General features: G+C 41.4%; 1 protein-coding gene across 1 annotated transcript; it reads right to left on the bottom strand.

The window, feature by feature from the left end:
- Positions 1-2,608: 2,608 nt before the first annotated feature.
- inpp5jb (inositol polyphosphate-5-phosphatase Jb) lies at positions 2,609-22,958 on the bottom strand. Its single transcript, XM_085180275.1, has 13 exons — positions 22,466-22,958; positions 15,742-16,262; positions 13,966-14,073; positions 13,605-13,713; positions 10,680-10,796; positions 9,693-9,868; positions 8,095-8,206; positions 7,627-7,736; positions 7,230-7,425; positions 5,992-6,129; positions 5,814-5,897; positions 5,629-5,733; positions 2,609-5,495 (listed from the first exon to the last, which is right to left on the bottom strand). Exons 2-13 carry the CDS (start codon positions 16,248-16,250, stop codon positions 5,160-5,162), a joined length of 2,100 nt encoding a protein of 699 aa, XP_085036401.1. The 5' UTR covers positions 16,251-16,262; positions 22,466-22,958; the 3' UTR covers positions 2,609-5,159.
- Between the last annotated feature and the right edge of the window lie 1,407 nt (positions 22,959-24,365).

Raw genomic sequence — 24,365 nt, 5'->3', positions numbered from 1 at the left:
GCTGATGAAACACTTACATAATATCTTAGTGAACCACTTGTTTGCTGAGACATCTTGCATAAATCTATTCTGCATGTCATTGTGAATATTGACATTCTGCATCCATTTCTATTTTTTTCATTAGATATTACAGTGACATAACAGTCACAGTGACATAGCGTTTACAGAGGTTTAGACCACACCCACCCTCCCACAGTGCCTTTTGAATCAGAGGATTTTCATTGTGAATTTATTAGCTTGGTCAGTATTGCCTTGTATAGTGACACTAAACCAAGCAAATCAGTCCCTGACAGTGTTGCATCAGTGCACTCATCATGAATGTGCAGGGTGGACAGTTTCCTTTCACAGGGCAAAAGTATGATGCAAGATGTACCTGCTGTTGCTTTCTGCACAATGTGTTTGTTGCCGACCATTTTAGACTACAGAAAGTCTAAAATAGCAAACAATAGCAAATCAAGAAGTTTTAATTTCTTTTCATTAGATTAATAATGGACTAAAGGTCCCCTTCACTGCTTGTTATCTTTGAAATAAATGTAGCTCGGTAGTGGCGCTACTCTATTTACCTTTATAATGACATCCCAAAGGAGATATGAATATGCAGTAATTTGTGCAAAGGATTTTACAATGTAGACTCTGTTTCTTGTCATTTCTTTGCAAAAGCCCAGAGCCATGCCTGGTTTTCTTTATGTTTTGCTAGTAAAATGGGAAAGAGATATAGTTTTCAGTGTATGGTTAAGCTTGTTAAACATGTGCAAACATACATAACAACATAAGGCAAAAACAGAGTTTGTACAATTCCAGTGGGCTTAAAAGTCAATATTTGGTATGAGCACTTTTATATTCCAGCACAGCATGAAATCTCTTAGGAAATTCTCCTGTAATTTCTTTAAGTGGCCTTCAAGAATAGTTCTCCAGGTTTCTTGAAGGACATTCAATGCACTTCTTTGTTGGGTGCCTTTTGTTCTATTCTCTGGGGAGGTCCAATCCATGACTGATTGTGTGCCATTGTGTCGTGTTCTATCCAAGTATGCTTTTGCTACACTGGCAGTGTGTTTGGGATAATTGTCACACTGAATAATTAAGCCATTGCAAATCAGTTGCTTTCCAGATGGTACTGCATGGTGCATACGATACTTATCTTTATAATTCAATCAATTTGAATACGATCCAAATGCCACTGTCTGAAATGTAGCCCCAAACCATGCAGCCTCCACTATGTTTTACATGTGGGTGTAGACACTCACTCCTGACCTCCATTACGTTAGCCTTTATGTCTTGTTTCCCTTCCTTAAGAACGACATTGAGAAACAGTCACCAGAGACCATTTCTAAGGAGGCTGCAGCAAACATGGTTCCATTGAAGGGTCATTTGCATCTCTCGGATCTTGTGTCTTCCTGTTTCTTAACAGCATGACTTTCATTTCACGCAAATAATTGTTTGGACCTGCGTCTTCTGCCTTTCTCCTCCATCTATCCAGTTTCCTCATATTTTTTTCAGGACACACTGCACACCATGCTACAGAAAAATACTATTTTATGCCTGTTAAACTGTGGTCTTTGGGATTTTTTGGGAAGAAAAATATATGTTTTTGGAAAAGGTTCCTAACAGTCTCTAAAGACGCAATTTTAAATTGTTTCTCATCTGTTATGTGTGGACACAACACTGGTTAATTCCTTGAGTAAGGTCCCTTTAAAAAAAAAAAAAAGACCCATAAGGCAGTATTAAGTGGCTCAAACGAAAATACATTCTTCTGAAAATGGTTGTCAATATAAAATTGTACTTAGTAGTCAGTATAATCTTTTTGTGATATATAAGTTTGCATATTATAGAATACTGCATGATGACCCTTTTATGACTTAGACTGTTGTTGGAATCAAGACTTGCTTTATAAATTCTTTCTCACAGTGATAATAGCTGAGCAAGCTGTTATCATTTCACTCCTGCCAGGAAGAGGGGAGCTGGATGCTCTTATCTTCAAGAAGAGGGGCCACGTCCTTCAGAATAACACACACACACACACATACACCTGAACCACTTTTATCTTCACTCCCTACATACTAACATTCCTCTGTTAATGAATAGACGTATTCACTGTTGTATTACTTTTGTATATAAATAAAGGCAAGTGCAGGAACAAAGCGCACATTCACAGGGGCCCCACTCTGGTGTGAGCGTTCTGTGATCATGCCCTTGCAAGTAAAAACTGCAGCGTCTGTGTGTTTCTACCTTTAGATTCTTAGCTGAAGAAGTGTCTTTAGAATAAATCTCTTGACAATGGTCAAGATAAAGTCTGGACTGAAAATGAGTGAAAAAGCAACCATTGTCGAAGGAGAAAAAAAAAGCAGGTACTTTATGCATGGTGCTGTACTTTGGTACATTACTGTGGTACTGCATTTTATAATGTATTTTGCAAGTCAACTCACTGTTTTTTTTGTCTGTATCATTCTCTGTGTTATCTCTCCCATAGACACAGCTTTCAGAAAAAAACAAAAACAAACACCTTTCAGTCAAACTAATTAACCTGAACGATAAGACATGATAAGATAGTTACGCATTTTTTAATACAATGATATTAAATATGAAACAATTAAAGAAACAGACAGACAACTTGAAAGGGAGAATATTATTTCTTTGGACAGTATTGCACTAGTTTCCTGGTTGGAGGACAAAGCAAGCAACCCTTTAACAAACTTCCTGCTTCTGTGATTAGACGATCAGAGATAAACCATCATCCTAGGCCAACAGTCACAGGATCACACAGACTTGCTGTATTTTTGTAGTTTCGTTTACAATTATACGAACACCTGTACACTTAACAATCTACACATCTGACAGTGAAAGCAGAATTTGATATGAAATTACTAATATGTTAAGTGGAGAAATCATCATTTGTCAAAAAAAGAAAAATAATCATTATCAATATTCTGTAATATTGTTTCAGTAGAAATAACGCTCCCTTGCTGGCCAGCAGAATTTAGTCTCACTTTACAGTTAAATAAGAAAATAAATACAGAATTTCAGTAAAATAATCTTTGCGGCATAGATTGTCTCCTATTTGATAATTTCTACCATACTTCATATTTATCCTTTACATATATTTTCTTCTATTGTTGCCACATAAATTACAAAATAATAACATTCTGTAGACAGTTTTCATTAATATTTCACAATACATAGTCACTGGCATTGACTGCAATACAGAACATGATCATCTACACTATCTAAAATGTGAGACTTGTCTTTACACGTTATTTCCAACAAAGGTCCAATAGATTTATTTCCCATTTTAAAACCAAAGAATTACATTTAAATACAATGAAGTGTTTCAAACAGCTCCAGATTTCAGCAAGTATAACTACTCAGCAGTTTATCACCTAACACATACACTTAATTTTTTTTTTTTACTGCCCTTACCAAGTTTTTCTAACAACTTTCACGGCCACTATTATGACAAGGGAAGTCAAAAACAGCACTTTACGGCACAAAAACCACAGTACTGGAATGTACAGTATGTCCACAGCAACAAATCATGCAGACAGACCCCATTCACTGCCTCAGCCACACACACACACACACACACACACACACACACACACACACACACACACACACACACACACACACACACACACGCACACACACACAGTTACAGCTACAGTAGTATACACTGTCCTATGCTAAGTGCTTAACAGTATAACGTGTCTAATAGGTCACACAGTAGCAATCTAACACAACTATTTTGACTACTGTCACTGTCAGCTAATCACCTGGATCATTAGGGGTGGATCTGAGCAAGAGAGAAAACAAGCATCAAATTAAAGTGAAAGTAAAGTATCTGATAGGACCACTCCACTTCTTTAATAAAGAAAATAAATGAACAACATGATATTTCACAAAAGTGGAGCAAGTCATTTTTTGTATTATACTACCTACAGTACAATACGAGTCCCTATGGTGGCTCTACACAGTAGAGTTCCTGCTCACATTTTTATGAGATATCCAGATGAGAAATGTCTTGATTTTGGGTTTAAACACCATGCAAAAAATAAATGAAATAAAAGATCCAAACAAGTGCTTTGTTATTCATGTTGTGGGTTAATTTGCTTAAAAACTAACAGCTGTTTGCTGTGAGCAAAAGCAGTGCGGCTCATTAACTCACACCAAGCATTGTGTGTAAAAAGCAATTTATGGTGAGTCAGGTATTGCTGTAGGCGATGCCACAGTTGGTCCAGCAGTAAGTGGCCAGCAATCAATCAGCTAGTTTTTGTAAGACAACTATGCTGTGTCAGCTGACAGCTAGCCTCCCACACCCATCACATACGCACTGCGCGGACATGGCGGCCTATTTAAACGTCCTTACACTCGCGTTCACTCTACACTGGCGTGTGTTGTTCTGACGCCGTGGCTAGTGTCCCAGTCCCCTGAATCACAGCCTCCGCGTACTTTGGCTCTGCTCAGCTTTTATGCACCCTCGAGGGAATTTATTCCCACTGGTGGATCATTTGAAATGCTCCCTGGATATTTTGTAGTATAATGTGTGCTAGGTTAGAACCACATCACCAAGTCAAACTGCATGCTGTACATCTGTCTCCGATTGCAGAAACTAATAATGTGACTGTTTCCAGAGCTGGTGATGACTTTATGGATTGTTTTTGAATTAAATCTTATCTGTATGATAGGATTTGTTCTATAATGGATCCATTACTACAAACACTGAGTGAATTATGTAGAATATCTGTGTCGAGTATAAGTTATAATCCTAATATCTTATACGTAGTGAGCTGACATGACTGCTAGGAACATCAAAGCACTGTCGAAAAACAGTAATGATGCTTCCTATGAAGTATTAAGTGAGCAAAAATCCTTGAGTAGTTTCTCATGAAAGGTGTCAGCTCCCTGTGCTGACCACACCTGAGAACGGACGAAGAGACAAGAAACACAGCAGAGAGTGAAGGGTTTACAAATAAAAGACATGCATGTGCACAGCTTACTGAAACAACCCAAGGCAAAGTAAACCTCCTGGACAAACCAGATGGCTATTCCTGAAAAGGATGGCATCGGAAACTGTAAATTTTCTCTACAGAAACTTTACAGTGAGGTGGATGCATGACTTTAAAGACACAACAGGTTTTTAATGTGAGCTGTAAACACAACCGGGCTCACACTCCTGGATCCTGTGAGTTTTTCTCTTGCTCCTCAGGACCAAACAGCTGGCTGCTACTGCCCTCTGTTGGGCCTCTAATGGACTTGCAGTCTGTCTCTGCAGTGGTGCTTGGTGGAGGAGCCTTGGTGACATCAACCTCTTTCATTTTGGCCTGGTGAGGACTGCCGGAGCGGCTGCGGCTGCGGCTGCCGCTGCGATGGCCGCAGTGCTTACCCTTACGTGGGCTAGGACTGCGGGACCTCATCTTCATGACAACAGTGCTGTCATCTTCTGAAGTGACATCAGAGCTGTCTGAAGAGCTCGTGTCATCGCCTGAGGTGGGAAGCAGGATCTGAAGACAGATGGAAAAGAGTGTAAGTAAAAGTGGAAAACGTGAAATAAAACGAGTACAGATGCAGATGAGAACACCAAAGGAAAGAGCATTTGGCTGTTTTCACGTCAAACAAGCAGTGGGTTGCAATTACCTGAAATGGCTCTGTTACACCCACAATGCTGCTCATGTTGTTGCTATAGTAACCCAAGATAAAGTCTCCTGAGCCTTTGGGCAATTCCTCCTCAGTAAAGGTTACCTGGAAATTAGTCGATAAGACGTTCATTAAATGTGAAAGAAAATTATCCTTGTATTGAAGACTACGTGCATCCAGATTACCTGTTGTTCCTGTCGAAGAAAATCTGATTCCTCCTGCTTGGCCCACACATATCCCACATAGTCTTTGTAGTGTTTGAAACCCACCTATGGGAAAAGTCAGTAAAATCAGTAATGCACAGGATTACTTGTCATGCTCAACCTACTTGTTGTAGTATTAATTTCACGTATTGGTTTTTACCTTGAAAAGTCCAATCCAGTCCCAAGAACTGCGAAAGTAGTTGGGTGCCAGTTTGAATATAACTGTGGCATCAGCAACACTGTTCCACTCATCCTCCACTACAATTGTGACCAGGGGAAGATCCACCTTGTATGGGAACTACAAAGACACGTACCATAGTTATTTAATACCAAAGTGCTGTAAGGTTTCCACGATGTCCTAAAGGATAACGAGAGCAGAGGATCGACCTCATCTAAAATGTCAGTCATGTGCCTGTCAGCGGAGCCTAAAAACACTGCTCTGATATCCTGGTCCTCCACAGCATTGCAACACAAGCCTGTTATATTTCTGTTTCTTAAGACAGATTAAACAAACAGCAGATTTGGGCACTTGTGAGATGAAATTCTCCCTGTAAAAGCTCCACTTTAGCACATGTATGTATTGTGAGGAGAAATCTGTACCACCAGGATGAAAGTCTACAGAAGTACAGACAGTTTTATTTATATCACTCGGAAAAGGTCAATAATGGTGTAATCAAGTAGGTGAAGGACAGCAAAATCAATATGAAAGCAAAGGTAAGACCTAATGTTAGTTATTTACAATCACTTGTTTAAGGGTTACTGTAGTCAGGCAAGTAGGGCACAGCTGACGAGACAGTCATCTTTTGAGTCTAATCAAAACCTGTGTGTAACATCAGTTTAAAATAACCACCAACGGGAATCTGGTTTGTTGTGAAGTAGGATGAATTGGTTTGATTTGGTCAATGTGATTTTATAGTAAGGTTTAAAGAACTATGTTCAATGTGACAGTCTACTTTGCTAGTAGCTATGAACACAGAGCGGTTAGCTGCTGTTTAACAGCTATCTGGCATTTGTCTACACAAACCTGTTGAAAATAACTGTGAGAGCAGAGGAAAGCCCTGTTTAGCCCTCCAGGTGAGACAGATATATGAATTTTATTTATCAAAAATAGTACGGTATCAAAAGCCCACTCCAAATTCATTCAGCATGTGTATATATTCTTTAAATATTTTCTTTATTTCATTGTCTGACTTTATCATAAATATTCTACATTTCTAGCCAAACTACTCTGATTAGCAACAGAATATGTATTTATTGTATTATCAACTACAGACTAATTTCAAAGATGCAAAGGCCTAATACTGCTCAAAATCATCCTCATAACATACCCTCGGATCCTAAAACAACCATAACCTGGATGACTGAGAGCCTGCACAGACATACCCTAGTGTTTCTCACCTGAAGAGTAAAGATGGAAGAAACTGGTTTGTGGTCACTGACGGTGAATTCCATGTGACTTCGATAATTGTGCTGCGTCACTTTGGCGCCACTCGTTAGCCCTGAAATGGAGCCACGCTTCCCTGCACCAGCAGGTGCCGTGGCTCTCAGACGCCACAGGATCCGGTCAGTCCAAGCTGGTTTACGTTTCTTCCCACTGGGATGTTTCCAGAAACAAAAAGATGGGACATGGCAAAAATAAAGAAATAAATGACGCCATGTTTGAAAACACTAGATTGAGGATAAAATACGAACTGTAAGGATTCATTTAAGCCAGCAAGGGCCTTTCAGAGGATGTGTGTTAAAGGTATCTGGTTAGTGGCCTAGAATTCATAAAAGCACCCCCGGCATCACCAACCTTGTGTCGTATGTATTTGTTCCAACATCAAACTTGTAGGTAGGAGGGAATTTCAGCGGTCCCTCCTGGAATCCCTCTAACACGGTCTCGCTGTCTTTGGCCATGTTTAGCTGTAAATCATAGTACTAATCAGAAGACGTCACATACCTTCAACAATTACTGACGCTGCTCATGGGAATAGTGTGTTTCTGTATCACCCTCTAGTGGCATTCCCTACACACTGCACCACTTCCTGACTAACATCATTTCAGCTTTCGTCTCATAAAATAAAGAACTTCTCTATACAGTTTTACATTTATTTCAGACTGAATGCACTGAAATAATAATAAGAAAAATAAATATGGATAGAATTTCAATATACACACTCCTCAGTTGCTTTGAGATGAGTACTTTTAGTGCTTCTGAGGAAGGCCACATGCAGATGAGCTGAGGTACAATAATTGCATACATATAAATGTTTGGTTTTACCTGATCCTTTTCCCATAATATTGAAAACTTGTTGTTATCAATGGCTGATTTGACCACCTGCATCTCCAGGTCATCGATGCGGAAATTAAGATCCCCGAACCAAAACACCACACTGAAAAAAAAGGAGTAATTTTGTGAATTCAAACAAATGTGACGCTTTAAGTTACCTCAATGACTGTGTAATTATTTCCCTCAGAAATCACGAACATGGAAAAACAACACTAGGTTGATCTTACAGTTACATACAGCATATAGAGGGGGAAAAAATGAGGATGGAGATGAAGGTTATATTCAGAGAAAACAGTTTTCTGGGCAAGACCTAAAAATTTATGAGAGAAAAAAAAGAGTAGAATTTTTTTTAGGTTATAAAATCATAAATTTACAAGAAAAGATTCAGAAAGATAGTTCCTAAGGTACTAGGATACTTTGCGAGAAAATCAATCTTACCACTCATCATATCACAGATGCCACAGCTTTGCACCCACAGTGGGAAACCTCATCAAATTATAGCCCACTTTGCAATAAAATTTTACAGCATAACATACTGTTACGTTGAAAAGATGGAGTTCTGGCAGTTTGCAGGTCTGGATCATTCAAGTGTATGCTAACACAATGCCACAATCTTCCCAGGAGTGGATGTCCCACCAAACTGACCCAAACATCAGACTGTGCAACGCTCAGAGAAAATGCAGAAAACCCAAAAGCTACACCTGAGACTCTCCCAGGCCTCAGTCAACATGTTAAATGATAAATTTCTTGACAATTTCTGTAATAATTTCCTTTGGACAGACGAGACCAAAGTGCAGATGTTTGGCATTAAAGCACAGAACAGTTTTGCAACCCAGGCATCTTCTAGTCACTTAATCGAACATGAACTCCTCCGTATACCAAGGTATTCTAAAGTCAAATGTGAGGCCATCTGTCTGACAGCTAAAGATTGGCCCCAATTGGGTCATGAAACAGGACAATGAACTGAAGTGCAGCAATAAAATGTACTTTAATGGCCCAGTCCAGACCTCGACCAGATTGAAATGCTGTGAGAGGACCTTAAGAGATCTGTGCATAAATGAATGCCTGCAAACCTCAATGAACTGAAGCAACGATGTTAAGAAAACCAAACCAAAGTTCCTCCGCAATGACGAGAGAGACGGATAAAGTCATACAGGCAAATATGGTTTCATCTTATTCTTGCTAAAGGTGATTCTACAAGCTAGTGAATGATGTGGCGTGCTTAGTCACAGGACTGCAGAGAGTCCTGTGAAAACTTTACATACGATTGTAACCTACAATCACCATATAATCATAAGCATTTAGACTTCCAGGAGAAAATGCTGAGAATGTGTCTGCTGAGAAGAAAACATGCTGGTTTGGAGGAGGTAAGGTGCAAAAGGAGCTACAATGCAACTGACAGACGCAGAGATATTACTCATTAGCTCATCCATAATGTTGAATCCTGCCTTTTCAAAGTCAAACTCTGGGGTTCTGCAACTGTTTCAGCCTTAATGGACCGACGTAAGAGAGCAAATAAGTAGCGTCTGACTTTTGGTCATAGCTTATACATTAACCTAAAGTTTCTGTGTTTATGTGAACTGACATACTCGTGGTCAAGAACCCCAGTGGCAGCCTGGCCCTCAAACTGCTGCTGCTGCAAGATGCTCTCAAAGTCCTCCATCCGCTGATCTGAGTTTTCCATGTGAGCCGGGAGATGGCAGTTGAGAAAGCAGATGGTGTGACCGTACACTGACATGCGGGCACTCACTCCACCTTTATTCCCCTGTAGCAAGGAGCAAGCAGAAGAGAAGTGGAAACAAATGAATTCAATGTATGTTATTAGTGATTAAAAAGCCAATAAAAACAGTAATTGGTATGCTACGATTTTCCACTGTATTATATGTGTCTCAGCCACAAACAGGAAGTTCACTCATTAAGGAATACTGAGGGACAATATCAATATTTAATGATAACAGCAGAGAGCACAAAGGTGGGGTCAAGATGAGTCAGCACACAACTTCCCACTGTTCTGACCCACAACAACACCAAAGATGGTGCGTTATAAAACCCACAGTACACGTCGATGTCATTTGAGTTTATAAAATGAGAATTTTACTTTTGAAAAAAGTGTGCGTAGAAATGTTGCAACTAACCTCCTTTCTAAAGAAAACTGTGCTTGTTGACAAAACTGCTGTAAAGCAGTTGCTTTTTGGTAAAAATATATTTTACTTTTCAAGCTTAAAACACATTAAAAAATTATTAGATTGAAATATCACTCCAGTCAGCAGTTTGCCTTTGGTTCATTTTTTTTATGCTTGACTTTTCCAAATGTTAATAACAGCTGGCTGCAAGATACCAGCATCTATCTCTTTATTTACATAAAACTGGATGAAGCCACATTTGACTAACAAAGTGCAAGAGCTGATGTGCAGATATTTGGTGTGTCCCATTTCTATATGAGGGTACGTAGGAAAGAGATACCAGCCTAAAAATAAAACCGAGATATAGTCCACTTCTCTGTAGTGCTTTGTTTTTCCGTGGGAAGCTTCCATAATGCAGTGCTGGTCACAACAAAATGTCAGTAGCCAGCTCACCCAGTAGCCCCCCAGGCCTGTGCGAGTGGTCTCAGTCTGGACTCCACGCAGGAACGGCAAATGGAAATATTTGGCAAAAACCAGCAGTAACACTCCCTGCATCCGCTGGGATGTAACCTAGAGAAGAGAAAGCCATGAAGAATTAGACGGGATAATGTAAATAGACAGCATTAATGCAAAGCATGAGGACATGCTTTGCATAATTCGCTAAGGAGAGCAGCTGTAAAGTTCACTTGCACATCAGCCTTACAACATGAATATAAAATCTCCTGGCATCCCTCGCACTCGTCCTCTTTTTACCAACTTGCATTTCCATTTTGGCCTGCAGGAACATGTGGTCTAGTTCCACAGCTACTTCACATGAAGCCCTGGGCAGCTACACTTGCCACAGCATCTACACTTACTGAGGGTAAAAACCACTAAAACCTTTGATATTTGCCCCTTACCTTTCTCAAAGTCCTTCAACATCCCACCAAGCGTTTCATGATAATATGCAGGATTTGACATTAGTGCACCTCTGGTGCTATTTTTGTTCAGTACAAGACAGTGAGGAATGTTACATGCCATTTACACGAGATGTCAACCCTTCCCATGTTCATGCCTCCTCCCCGCTGCCCTCTCCACTTGTCCACACATCCCAACCCCCATCCACAGTGTGAAGAAGCACAATCACACCCAGTCTAAATGCCCCGCGGGTGGAAATGGAGGCATACATCTCCGCGTGACAGGAGATCCTCTTGCTTGCACACTAACTGGCTGTTGCATAATGGATTCTAGTGAACCGTAAAGTGGACCAACTTCTTTTTTTTGTCATTTGTGTGAGGACACATAACGATTGGGTCTGCGTGCACTTGGGTAAAGTCTGAGGAGAGGGTACCTTGGCCTGCATACACTGTGGATGAACAGAAATTCCCATCATCATAATTAAACAAAGAAAAACAAAACAAAACAAAACACAGAAATCTGCTGAAGGCTGCCAAGCCACATTTTGACCAAGCACAGAAAAGACATTAAAGCCCAAAGACAAATGTGTGAGAGACAGAGACAGAGCGGGGCCATGAGTCCAGCAGCGTATGTTTGACCTTGTACAGCACAAACATGACTAAAGAAATGAGCTGTGAGTGTGATGTTATTTGGAAAAAGTTTAGTGCATTCTTGATCATCTGTAACAGAGATGGACACAGAAACACAGAAAAGAGAAGTCTTGCATTTAGTGGATTAAACCACGTTGCAATCAGAAAGGCCAGACTGCCTTTGCTATTCAGAGCACTTAAATTGTAGCTTACTTGTACAGGAACTATGGTGAACATCAGCAGAAACCGTGCAGTGAATGGCCCGAAAAAATGTGTTGTAAGCTGCACTGCACAAGAAAAGGCTTCTTTGAACAGTCAGTTTGAACCCAACAATGAGTCACAGCGAGCAGAGTATGTCAAGGCAGAAAGTATAGATGGTGTGTCTCGTTACTACGTTTCTTTTGTCATGACTAAACATCTTCCTACTGCCACAGCCGTGCATCTCACTTTACTTGTTAGCCTGACAACCCCCCGATCTGTTCACGGCATTGATTTCTACTAGAAACTCAAAAAAGGTCACATTGCGATGATCATTAACAAGGTTTAAACTAACGTAGCAGAACTGCGAGACAGCCCGAGGACAGCATCAGTCACACTGTCAGAGGCCCATCAACACTGACAACAACGAGATCCAAAAATAAAACAGCACCCTGGCAGACGTTTGTCTAGCTCTTTCAACTCGACAGCTGATTCACACGGCCTGGCTCACCATGCCAACTGAGCCAAGCATTGTTGCAGACACAGCCAGACAAACACCGACCACAGCGTTTAAACACAAACAATACAAATGAAATCAAAAGGTTTGATTTTTTTTATCTGACAATAATGTTTTTATTCCTTTAATGTCGTATTTGATTTTGAAACAATATTAAATATATACTAAAAATATGTGCATAACACTTATTCCACATAAGAATCCCCTTTCTTGACTTTTGCTTTCCTATCAAAACAGTAGTTAACGATGATTAATCTTTACAGCATCATTACATCTCATCTATGCTACAATAGTAGTACATTTTATTTTGTGGAGAATACCAGGAACAGGAGTTAAAAAAATAAAGGTGGAAATACTGCAAAAGGGGCTTCAGGAAACTGAGGACAAGCCGCTAAATAAAGCGACCAGTGTAAATAAAAGTGGGCTGAACTTACTGAAGATCAGAGGGGATCATCCAATGACGAGCCTCTCTCTCTTTTTTTCCTGCTACTGGGTAATTTCTTCTCATCATCAAAGACACTATCTTTTTCATCATAAAATGTGGATTTGCATTACTCTTATCTCTGGATTTTATGGACTTTACGTGGATTTTTTTCTACTTGAACTCAGACTGACTTTCCTATGTGAGCTACGCTGTCTATAAGGAGAGTCTAAAGAGTGTGCACTGGTGTGTGGGACTGTGTGTATGAGCATACTGGAATGAAATATGATGGAAAATTAATTTAATTTAATAAAACTAATCTGTATTTTCGTAACTCCTTGTAACACATGAAACCTACTGGAGATCTTAAGATAGTACTTATCCCTATCTTCTATATTAGTACACCTACAATCGGTATTTGTAGCTATAGTGATACAGAAAGACAGAAAGAGGGGCACAGGTCTGAAGGTTCAAAAAGGGAGACCGACAGTCAGTAAGAGCTCGACATTAGCAGCCTGGCAGACAGAATAAGATAACAGATTTGCTGACATTACACGCTTCTAGCAAATTATCACCCCATCCGTTGCTCAGGGAACAAAATGAGCTAAGAGAGTAAGAAGCGGCAAGCTCGTCAGGAATCCCACGATACATCTAAGCTGTTGAGCACTTCACCATAAGAGTGTGCATATGTGTTTACAACAGAAGCCATTACTGACCAGCACATAACCAAAGGGGCTGAGTCTCTCCATGCAGACTTCGCTCCACTGGTCTGTGAAGAGGGCGTCTTTCAGTCTTTTGTTAATCATTGAGTTTACTTCTTGCAGCCTTGAAGAAAAACAAAAAAGACACAGAGCAGGGTAAAAGGGTCAAGAGCAGACAGACAAGGAAAAGGAGCTAATGAGAGCGTGCTTTGATAATGTAATCAAAGCACTTTTGTTTTTTCCATAAGGAGAGAGAGACATTCAAATCTGGGCCTGACTGCTCATTAGATGCATTGTCTGCAGCGCTGACGTGCATATAAACAATCCAATCGGATTTAATGCTGAGCAAACGAGACAGTCGAGGCAAAACACTCACCCGATGATGTACATGTCTGTGTTTCCGTCACCCACATTCAGCCCGAGCAGGGAAGTGATGTCATCGGGTGGTGTGGCTGAACCCACATTCCAAGTGATGATGTGCAGCCTGTTGGAAAAGGACGCTATATAAAAAACTCTTGCAAGCACTCATCTCCTACTCACCTGTGTCACAACCTACAGACAAACCTACAGTGAATGCAACAGCAGATCACATCGACATGAATCCTTTCAGTCGATGTTTCACGACAATGCAAAGCCTTGACAGTCTTTCAACATTATGTGACATCGTCTACAAATCACGTAAACAGAACAGGCTCATTTTAGCTTCACAAAGTCACTCATTTTGATTCATACTCAGGCAAACTTTACTAAATTACTTAAAAATATTAAATTAAAATAAATGGCACTGAAAGCCAGCCGCAGCAGACAAACTGATAATATTGTTTCCCAGCACCTGGGCCAGTCAAAGACATGCAGACAAAGTAAATAAAACCTAAATCACTCATATAAATGTAAATGAGAGGACATGTTTGTCTTTGTAGCTCTAATTGGCTCTTTAAAAGACTAGAGACCTCCAGGGTAAACCCTGTCTCTCAGCCAGACTGTACACTGGGCCAGGATCCAGTTACATGCAATACTGAGAAAATGGATTTTAATGGAGTATAACATGCCTAGATCCTAAAGTTTCTACTTTATATGCCAAACAAATCCAAGGGTGTAAGATGTGGTGAGGATACAGTCACCTCTCTTCATCCTAAATAAAGGACACGTCTCATAATCTGATACTATATTTTAAACATCAAAACTTTTAAGCATACCAATAAGTATAAAACCTCTTCCTAATGCAGGGGGACTAATTGCTTTTTACAGTGCTCAGCATCTAATAGTGTTATCGTTAAATTAATCTTCATTGAACTTCTTATCATTAGCTTAATTTTTGTGCTACTATAAAAAACGATCCCCTGAGGATCCACTAATCAGTGTTACCACAACCTTGATATTTGGTGTTACGGCTCTGCTGCTATCCCTCGAAGCCACAGCAGCAGTACAACCAGCATGTAAGAACAGCCCAGGCATCAACAACAACAATTATTGAGCCTGACACAGCAAGAAAGGTGCAGTGGGGTGGAGGTGGGTTGCCAAGGGGCTTGCAGATGCGCAGCAACTGTGACTAGGCCAAAGCAACTTCAATAACATGGTTTCTGTGAGAGTTACCAACTGGATGTGAGGATGAATTTATGTATCTAATTGTGGTAATATCGTCCAGGTCATTGATTCATCAGTGTCGGTTGATACAGTTTAATTGCGAGGCTTCACCTCAGAAAATCATCCACATCGGCTGTGGATGATTTTCTGTGGATGATGTTGTCAGGACAGACACAAAGGCCATTCAGATATAAATATATTACCCTCAGCAAAAAGGTTTAACAGAAAGACATTTCACTCCATAAATGGGTTATTATGTAATTTATAAAAACATTAAATGTCTATAATGAAACTTTTCAATATTCATGCCATTATTCCCAAATTTTTACGCACAGAAACAATGATAATAAAAATTCAGTGACATCATTCTGCAAAAACTTGCCACACTTTGGCCTCATGTTTACTATAATCGCAACCTTCCAGTGTCACTATCAATGAATATAAATAAATGTGATGTGTGCCACAGTTAATCTGTCTCAGCTGTCTGGGCAGGACAGGGCCTGCCGAGGATGCTCAGACACACACACACACACACACACACACACACACACACACACACGAAACTTGCCTGAAGTCTTCCACAGTCTGCGCCTGAGTGTCAGCTGTACCTGCCACAGAGAGAGCTCTCTGTGCATGAGGGTTCAGGTGATGAGGCACATGCCTGCTGGCAGATGGGTGGGGCACGGAGGCAGCTCTTACTGGGTGGTGGCCCGGACCTTTAGGACCAGCCTTAATGCCGGGCCCAGTATACTCTTCTGAGAGCTTGACTGCTGAAGGGTGAGAGGGTTTGGAATGACTGGCCACACTGCCATCAGGGTCGCACTCCTCCTGGTTAGGCAGTGCAGTGGGTTTTGCTTTGGGCTCGGCTTTGAGTTCAGAGATATCTACAGAGCCCTCAACTCTGGCAGTCCTCTGCGGCCGCCGAGGCCTAGCAGGCACTGCGTGTTGGCCAGTGCTAGAGTCGGTGGCAGGAGCTGACGTATCTGAAGGCGTAGCTGAAGTTGCTGTTACAGCTGCTGCTTCGCTGTTTGGGTTGCCTTCTGAGGTCTGGAGCTGGGTTGGATTATCTTGGTCCATTTCTTAAGATTTCTGTGACGACAAAAACAGACTGTATCAACTCAGATGGCACACATTACGTTTGTATTTTAGAGCATATATTAGAAAATATAACGCTGTGTAATAAATGGAGCTAACAAAGTACACAGTGAACTTGTAACACTGCACAACACAACCTGTAGCCTTTTTAACAAATGACACACCAATTCAGCTGATGACTAAAAGACCGTCATAAGACTGACCCAGCAGAACAACTGAGTGAGTCATTCTGGCTCCCCGCATCATGAATGTTCAATTACCTGGTTTCTCATGGCCTTGGAAACAGCTGAATGTACCGAATACAATGACGAAACAAAACTCACATAACAGAATAAAGAGCATAAAGCATAACGAGACACAAAGAGGCATGTTGTCTTACTGTGGCTACAGGATTGGAAATTTTGTGAATAAAAGCCTGGACACAGTTCATCATCCTCTCTGCTTCTACCTAAGCCCCCTGCCCGTCCTCCAGTAACCAGGGAGATACTCAGTCAGTTCATATCAGCTCAAAGCACCTGTCACACACTAACACGAGGAACCACTGCACGGTCCAGAAGAGCAAAATCCAACAGCCCAGAATAAACCACAACAGCAACAACACAGAGAGAGGAAGCTGCAGAGAGATAAATAACGAATTCAAATAGGCTATTTATTCACGCAACGACGTATTCATTGTCCTTATCTCATTTGCGTTTCTCGACTGTGGATTGATAAAATACAAAAGCAGCACAAGCTACTGAAGTCCCATTTAAATGACAATTTTTAATCTAAGTGCAAAAAATGTGCACCATGTAAAAATCTTAGGGACAGGTCGGGGACAAGCTGGGAAAAAAGCTGATTTGGGCACAAAACGGTGACGGATCTGCGAGTCAGTGGCGTTTCAAGTGTAACATGTGTGGGGGTGGGGGTGGTGGTGGTAGTGAGGGTGAGGGTGAGGACAAACCTAACCTTCTGGGTGAAAATCACAGGAATCATTGGGGACACAGAGGCAACACAGCTCCCTCGTATTTATTCACATGACCTTAAGCAGCAGGAGGTTGTGGCTTTAACGCAAGGAGGAGGGTCACCTCTGTATTCCACATGTGCTCATTAACATGCTGGTCCTTCAGTTCACCAATAACCTGGTGCCTGACTGGGCATAAAGTATTCTTATGATCCATGTATGACATTTAGTCGGGTGGGGGAGCATGAAGGAGGAGGGTGAGTGGGCACACGTGTGAGTGGGTGGGTGCAAAACGAGCTGAGGGCAGCGGGAGGAAGAGCCAGCCGAGTCAGCCCTTCATTCAGCGACAGCACCGAGTCTTTTTGCAGAATGTCTCCAAATTGATCCTCTCACACCTCCCTCTGGCACTGTGTATTTTTCCAGGCTTTAATCCCCCCTGCTCTCTTATCGTTCCATTTCTCTAATCCTTTTGCTCCCCATCTTCCCCAAATTCTGTTGTTCCGGCTTCCAACCTTTAGTGTATGGACACCGAACTGCTTAGTTTTTGGATGTAGACTACTCCCAGGCTAAAAACGTTCCATTTCTTTCCTCTCTTAACCCATCTGGACTAAAAGGTGACCCTTGAGGCTCTGTGTCGTCTTCTCTCAGCCAGCCACCTCACAGCCACTATCAACGCAAGACATCATATGCTACCGTCACAACAACCATACAGAGATTGTAATCAATGGTAAAGTATGTTCAAGTGCTCAGAGATGTGGAAAAATGAGAGAGAAGACTGAAAATCTAGATCGAGTTCAGTTCATCTTTCTAACATTCTCATTTCCTTCTTGCATGACGGAGGAAGAGCCAAATATTTGCCTTTCTGGGAACAATTACGACAGGCTGCCAATTTTTATTCCACTCACGTTCAGAGAGGAGAGAGTGGAATGATTTGATAATAACAAATGTGTCATAGTGTTTACATGCAGCCTCTTGAGGGGGTGAGAGCTGAGAGAGCCAGGAAGGATGTGGTGTAACCCAAACAGCATGCTCCAACCAGCCTCCTTGGCTTCTTTGGTGGGATTCACTGACTATACAGTTTTGGATGACAGTCACACACTATTTTTTCTTCTATTTCCACACACAGACTTTGATCTTTTGTAGTGGCTCTGTGATAGACTGGCAACCTGTCCAAGGTGTAACTGCCTTATGACAGCTGGTATAGGCTCAAGGTCAACCATGACCCAAAACTGGATGGATGGGTGGGGGGATTTAAACCACTGGCTCTGAATTACAGTACTGACACCAGTTTTGGGATCTACCAATTAACTAACAATACGCTATCATTCATACGCTTCACTATCATTATCATTTTTCAGGTTTTAAAATATTGCTGTTGAGCTATTATTTAAAATTACAGCTGAAAGAAATAGACTTAACAGCAAATGTACTAAGGTCACCTTGCTGGTACTTGATTGGACCCCTTTTGCCTTTAGAACTGCATTAATTATTTGTTGCACAGATTTAACAAGGTCCTGGAAAAAATTCCAGGACCTGAGTTCAATTCCACCATCAGGTGGAGTTTCTGTGAACTTCTTATCATTAGCTTAATTTTTGTGCTACTATAAAAAACGATCCCCTGAGGATCCACTAATCAGTGTTACCACAACCTTGATATTTGGTGTTACGGCTCTGCTGCTATCCCTCGAAGCCACAGCAGCAGTACAACCAGCAAGTAAGAACAGCCCAGGCATCAACACAACAACCGTGGAGATGAGGATGAATGTTTGTCTCTGTCCTGCGACCTGTCCAGGGTGTACCCTGCCTCTCGCCCTAAGACAGCTAGGATAGGCTCCATTGTGACCCTGAAAAGGGTAAGTAGAAGTGAATGGATGGATTTTGATCCATTTTGACAAGACAGCATCACATTGTTCCTGCACATTTGTCAGCTGCACGTCCATGATGTTCCACCACATCCTAAAGGTGCTCTATTGGATCTGGTGACTATGGAGACTATTTGAGTGCAATGAACTAATCATGTTCAAAAAATAGTTTGCGCTTTGTGACATGGTGCGCTATCCTGCTGGAAGCAGCCATTAGAAGATGGGTACACTTTGGTGATAAAGGGATGAGCATGGTCAGCAACAATACTCAGGCAGGCTGTGGCGTTTAAACAATACTCTGTTGATACTAAAGGGCACAAAGTGTGCCAAAAAAATGTGCCCCCACACTACGCCACTACCGGTAGCCTGAACCATTGACAACAGCCAGGATGGATACATGCTTTCATGTAGTTTACACCAAATTCTGGCCCTACCATCTGAATGTTGAAGCACAAATCAAGACTCAACAGACCAGGCAATGTCTTTCCGATCTTCTGTTGTCCAATTTTGTGAATAGTAGCCTCAGTTTCCTGTTCTCAGCAGGAGTGGCACCAGGAGTGGTTTTCTGCTGCTGTAGCCCATCAGCTTCAAGGTTTGATGTATGTTCAGAGATGTTTTTCTGCATACCTTGGTTATGAGGAGTGGACACTTGAGTTATTGGTACCTTGCCATCACCTCAAAGTAATCAGGTCATTCTCCTCTGACATCTGATATCTACAAGGTACTTTTACCCAGAGAACCTCCAATCACTGAATATTTTCCCTTTTTTTATACCAGTCTCTGTAAACCTGAGTGATAGTTGAGTGTGAAAACCCCAGTAGACCAGCAGTTTTTGAAATACCGAGATCAGCCCAGCAGCAACCACGACACATTCAAAGTTACTTAAATCATCTTCCTTCCCCATTCTGATTCTTGGTTTGGACTTCAGCAGGTCATCTTGACATAACCAAATGCCCCGAGTTCCTGTCATGTGATTTACTGATTAGATGTTTGCTTTTATATGAATAGGTGTATCTAATATAATGACCAGTGAATGTGGAAAACCTCAGGCTCTATGGACAAGAGTCATTTGGGAGAATTTTGAAAGTTTCCTAATTGCTTCTCTTCTAAATTTAATCTGAGGTAACCACACAGCCCCACTGACATTACTGTGTGCACGATCTGATATCCACTTGTTGGTGTTGTTCCCACATCATCATAATTATTGTTGATCCAGGTTCAACATTGTAAGTGACCAATCACTTTGGTGTGATGTCATAGTTGTGCAACTACAAAAAAATGCCTTAAAAAAACTACTTCACTTGCAAGATCTCTACTAGATCCAGCATTTTGAATTCTTTGCCCTTAAGAAGCATTTTGAGGATATTAGATTGTCTTTAGTGTAGCCTCTTCATTTACTGTGCCCAGCTTGCACGCGGTCTAATAAAAATGGTTCTGGTGTGTTTACATTACAGACACATTCCCCCATACAAGCACCTCCAGGCTTAAAGACTTTAATTAGCTTTCTGAATTGTTTTGCCTTGCTGACCATCAAAGCCCCCCGACTACACCACAAGTTCATTAACGTCTGTTCAGCTGACCCTCATTCATTTGACAAAAGAATACTGACACAGGTAAGTCCAACTACCAAGCGAATCATTTAGAGCATGGCTTAATTAAAAAAATATCTATATTTTGGATCAAATGGAGAAGGAATTAAATATATTGAAATGCCAATGTTTTATCCTATTCCTTGTTCACACACAGATTCCAGCTGACATGCCAGTCACATTTTGCCCTCTTTAGTGTTGAATGCTGGAGTTACAGCCAAGCAGTGCATTGGTGTTGAGAGCCTCCAGAGCCATATGCCCCTGTGACAGGGATACTAATGATGACCCATACTGAAACGACACCGGCAGCTGCTGCCACAGCTGTAAATGGCTCCTCCAGGTCCTAATGCCACTGAGTATTGCTCCTCTGTATCCAAGGGGCTGCATCTTTCTGATCAGGTCATAGCCAGGGCTGCAGGATGTCACAATGATTTCTCCTACAGTCTAACACTTAAGACACGTGCTGACAACACACAGTGCGCTGTCTGCACTGCAAAACTATGTTGTGAGTTGCAATTTCCAGTTCTGTCCATTACCAATTATAGAAATCCGTCGAATGGAAAGATTCACTTCCTAAAGCCTTCTGCTTCGAAGACTCTCCATAGGGAACATTGGTCACCATGTTGCAAAAGCAGCATCTTATATAGCGAGTAATCTTCATGCATATGTTTGTTGCACACTGTCAAGTAATTGAGATGAATGTAGCTAAAGGAATGTGAAACAGCTTCCGACCGTGTGGACTAATGTCTGCATTTGCAAGATAGCAAAAGGATCTCTCACAGAGACGTTGGTTCATTACTCACAGTTTTCCTTCCTGAGCAGTATTTAAATACAAGCCAAAGGAACTGATTTAAATCACAAAATTCTGCAACTGCATCTTCGCATCATCGCTGTAATCATTCTTGTATACACTGACAAAAGCGTCGAGTAAGAATCAGTCCTTTGAGCTGACATTACACACACTGTTTTGAAATCCAGAGTGGAGACATTCTATCATGACCCCCCACCCCCCATAACTCCTATTACATGTAAGGGATTAAGTAACTGAATGGTTTACCTCATAATGTTACATTTATAACAACAGTCAGTTAAATGACACACACACATTGTGTAATATGCAAACATCCCTAACAAGCCAACAGTGCTTTTCATTCATCTGATATCTTGTATGTAAACATTAGAATCTTGCATGTAAGCCTGCTGTAAATATTCACATTTCCTGTGCCACAGATGGCTGTGACACCTCGGCTGGAACAAGAACAGCAGCCGAGTACTTGGCCTAATTACACTCTTCCTTCAAGGACAGTTTCTAAGGCTGGAAAAGAGAATGAAGGTCAGTTTTAACAGTGCTGTGTTGTGCATCACATCTGAGTTAAGACACTAAGTCTGCATGTGTTTGTGAGCCCTTATGTATGAGATGAGGGTGGAAAAGATGACAAGCAGCCTGTGGGCATGCGTGTGTAAAGCGATGCAAAAGGTGGAAAGACAGTTTTTAATTTTAATTTTTTTTTGTTAATGTCTTATCATACTTTCATATTATAAACAAATGATGTAGCGCGCACGTGTACGCACACATCCACGGCAACGAAGTCAGGTTTCTGGAATTTTTCTGCAGCTGCTCTTAAGGCGTAACAGCAATTAACACTTCCTGTCTCGGTAACACAAGCGTCTCCATATGTATTCTGTTTTAAGGAAAGCTGAAAGTTGTGTAACAGAAGCATATCGTTGTAACGCCGCAAATGCTGCTAATAGGTTTCAATCAAGAACATAACGCATGCGTGTCTCATTAATTATCACCTTTACCTGTTTGCGATCGTCTGCGCGGAGAATTTTTAAGAGCTGGGGTTCTGCAGAGTCTGTCTGTCTGTCCGGAGCGCCGATGGAAGATGGGAATTTACAGGAAATTATAGAAAGAAAAAATTGGGAAAAAAGAAACGCGCTCAACTTTTATTTCCAGTCGCCTCTCTGATGAAACCATCGGCATCTCAAGCGCTTTTCTCGCCTTCCTTCCTTCCTTCCTCAGCGGGAGGTAGGAGAGAGGAGGAGCTGGTGGGTTTAGCCAGGCAGGCTACATGCCTCAGAAACACATTCCCCCTTCTTGTGTTTAAAGACACAGGCTGCAGCAGCACGTCCGTGCCCCGTGCCCTTCAAATTACAGAAGACGTCCCGGACGGTACGAGAGAGAGCGCGAGCGACCAAGAGCGCTTCCGTAAACGAGCAGCCGCTGTCTACCAATGTTGGCGGACGATTACTGTGCAGAGTGAGTCAGTCTGCCAGAAGTGCGACTACCAGAAAGGACACTGGGCAATTAGGCTGCAACTACAAACATGGCTTCCGCGCGGATGTACACTGTTTGCCACGAGAACACACTAAATGATGCACAATGTCAGGGTGCAAGTTTTTTTTAAAAAAAGAAAAGAAAAGAAAAGAAAGATGGAAAACGTACATTAGGAACGTCAGATCTATGTATTCTCACTCTATGATGGCGCACTCCTGCTGTCTGGTGGTTACTGTGTTGAAGAGCGTGGGAGAAAATTAGCGAGGCTTGTATGCCTTTAACTTTCAATCAAATAGCAGGGACTGAGTCATTTTAATGCTCTTTATAGTAACAGCTGAACAAACCCCCAGATGTGCTTTTTCTGTTTGTGGATTTAGGATTTGGCACAGCCCCCAAGCGCAACAGCGGCATTGCCGGACTACAGTGCTAGCGCCTATGCTTTGGTGACACTAAGAAAAAGGCAGGGCGGACAGGATTAGAAATGAGTACATCAGAGGGACAGCTCAGGCTGAGGTTTGGAGACACAGTTCAAGAGGCGAGTCTGAGATGACGTGGACATGTGCAGAGGAGGTATAGTGCAGGGGTGTCAAACTCAAATATACAGTGGGCCAAAATTCAAAACTGGATCAAAGTCGCGGGCTAACATTAATATTCATTGAAAAAAAATCTTCCTCCAAATATAACAAGGAATCTTTTCTTATGGACTCAAACAAGTTTTGCTGAAAAACTGAATATGGAACAAGCAAAGCTTAATACTAAACAATATATATAACTTATATAAACGTATATATAACTTAATATTGCACACATGCAAAATCAAAATTCCAATTAAATAACACATCAGTGGAATTCATTTCTTAAATAAAAAATGCATTTGCAGCCTTCTGAATTAAATTTTTATCATTTTATCATTTATCAAATTTTCATTATATTCTCCCACCTGTCCAGAAAGCTCCTGTTTTCTGCCTTTCTTTTTGCCATTTTGGGATAGGTAGCATGGCAGTATTTGCATGGTTGCTATGACTATGGTCAACAGAGGAGAGGGTGCTAATGGGTCCTGTCATGACTGACGTGCCAAAACACCAACAGAGCATTCTGGGAATTGTAGTATTAGCAGTACATGCACTGTATAATACTGGCAGGCCAGCTCTAATATTAATTTTGTATGGCTTCGCGGGCCAAATGTAATTAGACTGCGGGCCAAATTTGGCCCGCGGGCCAGAGTTTGACACCCATGGTATAGTGGATATACTGGACACAATTATGCTGAATATGAAGCTGTCAGGCAGGAGGAAAAGAAAGACCTCGGAGAGAGCTCATGGATGTAGTGAAGGAGGACATGCCACAAAGGACACAGGTGTGACAAAGGAGAATGCTAGTGATAGGGTGAGATGGTGGTGACCCCTAAACTCTGTTGCAGGGCAT

This window comes from Neolamprologus multifasciatus, chromosome 12 (genome assembly GCF_963576455.1).
Source record: "Neolamprologus multifasciatus chromosome 12, fNeoMul1.2, whole genome shotgun sequence".
Taxonomy (NCBI): Eukaryota; Metazoa; Chordata; class Actinopteri; order Cichliformes; family Cichlidae; genus Neolamprologus; species Neolamprologus multifasciatus.
The sequence above is the reverse complement of the archived record's forward strand: the minus strand, read 5'-3'. Positions and strand labels throughout refer to the sequence as shown.

Coding starts and splice junctions, on each gene's coding strand:
- inpp5jb (XM_085180275.1), bottom strand. CDS start 16,250: ATGGACCAAGATAATCCAACCCAGCTCCAGACCTCAGAAGGCAACCCA. Junction 8,207..9,692: donor ACTGGGGTTCTTGACCACGA/GTATGTCAGTTC, acceptor CTTTTTTTTCAG/TGTGGTGTTTTGGTTCGGGG. Junction 5,898..5,991: donor ACTGGATTGGACTTTTCAAG/GTAAAAACCAAT, acceptor CTTTTCCCATAG/GTGGGTTTCAAACACTACAA.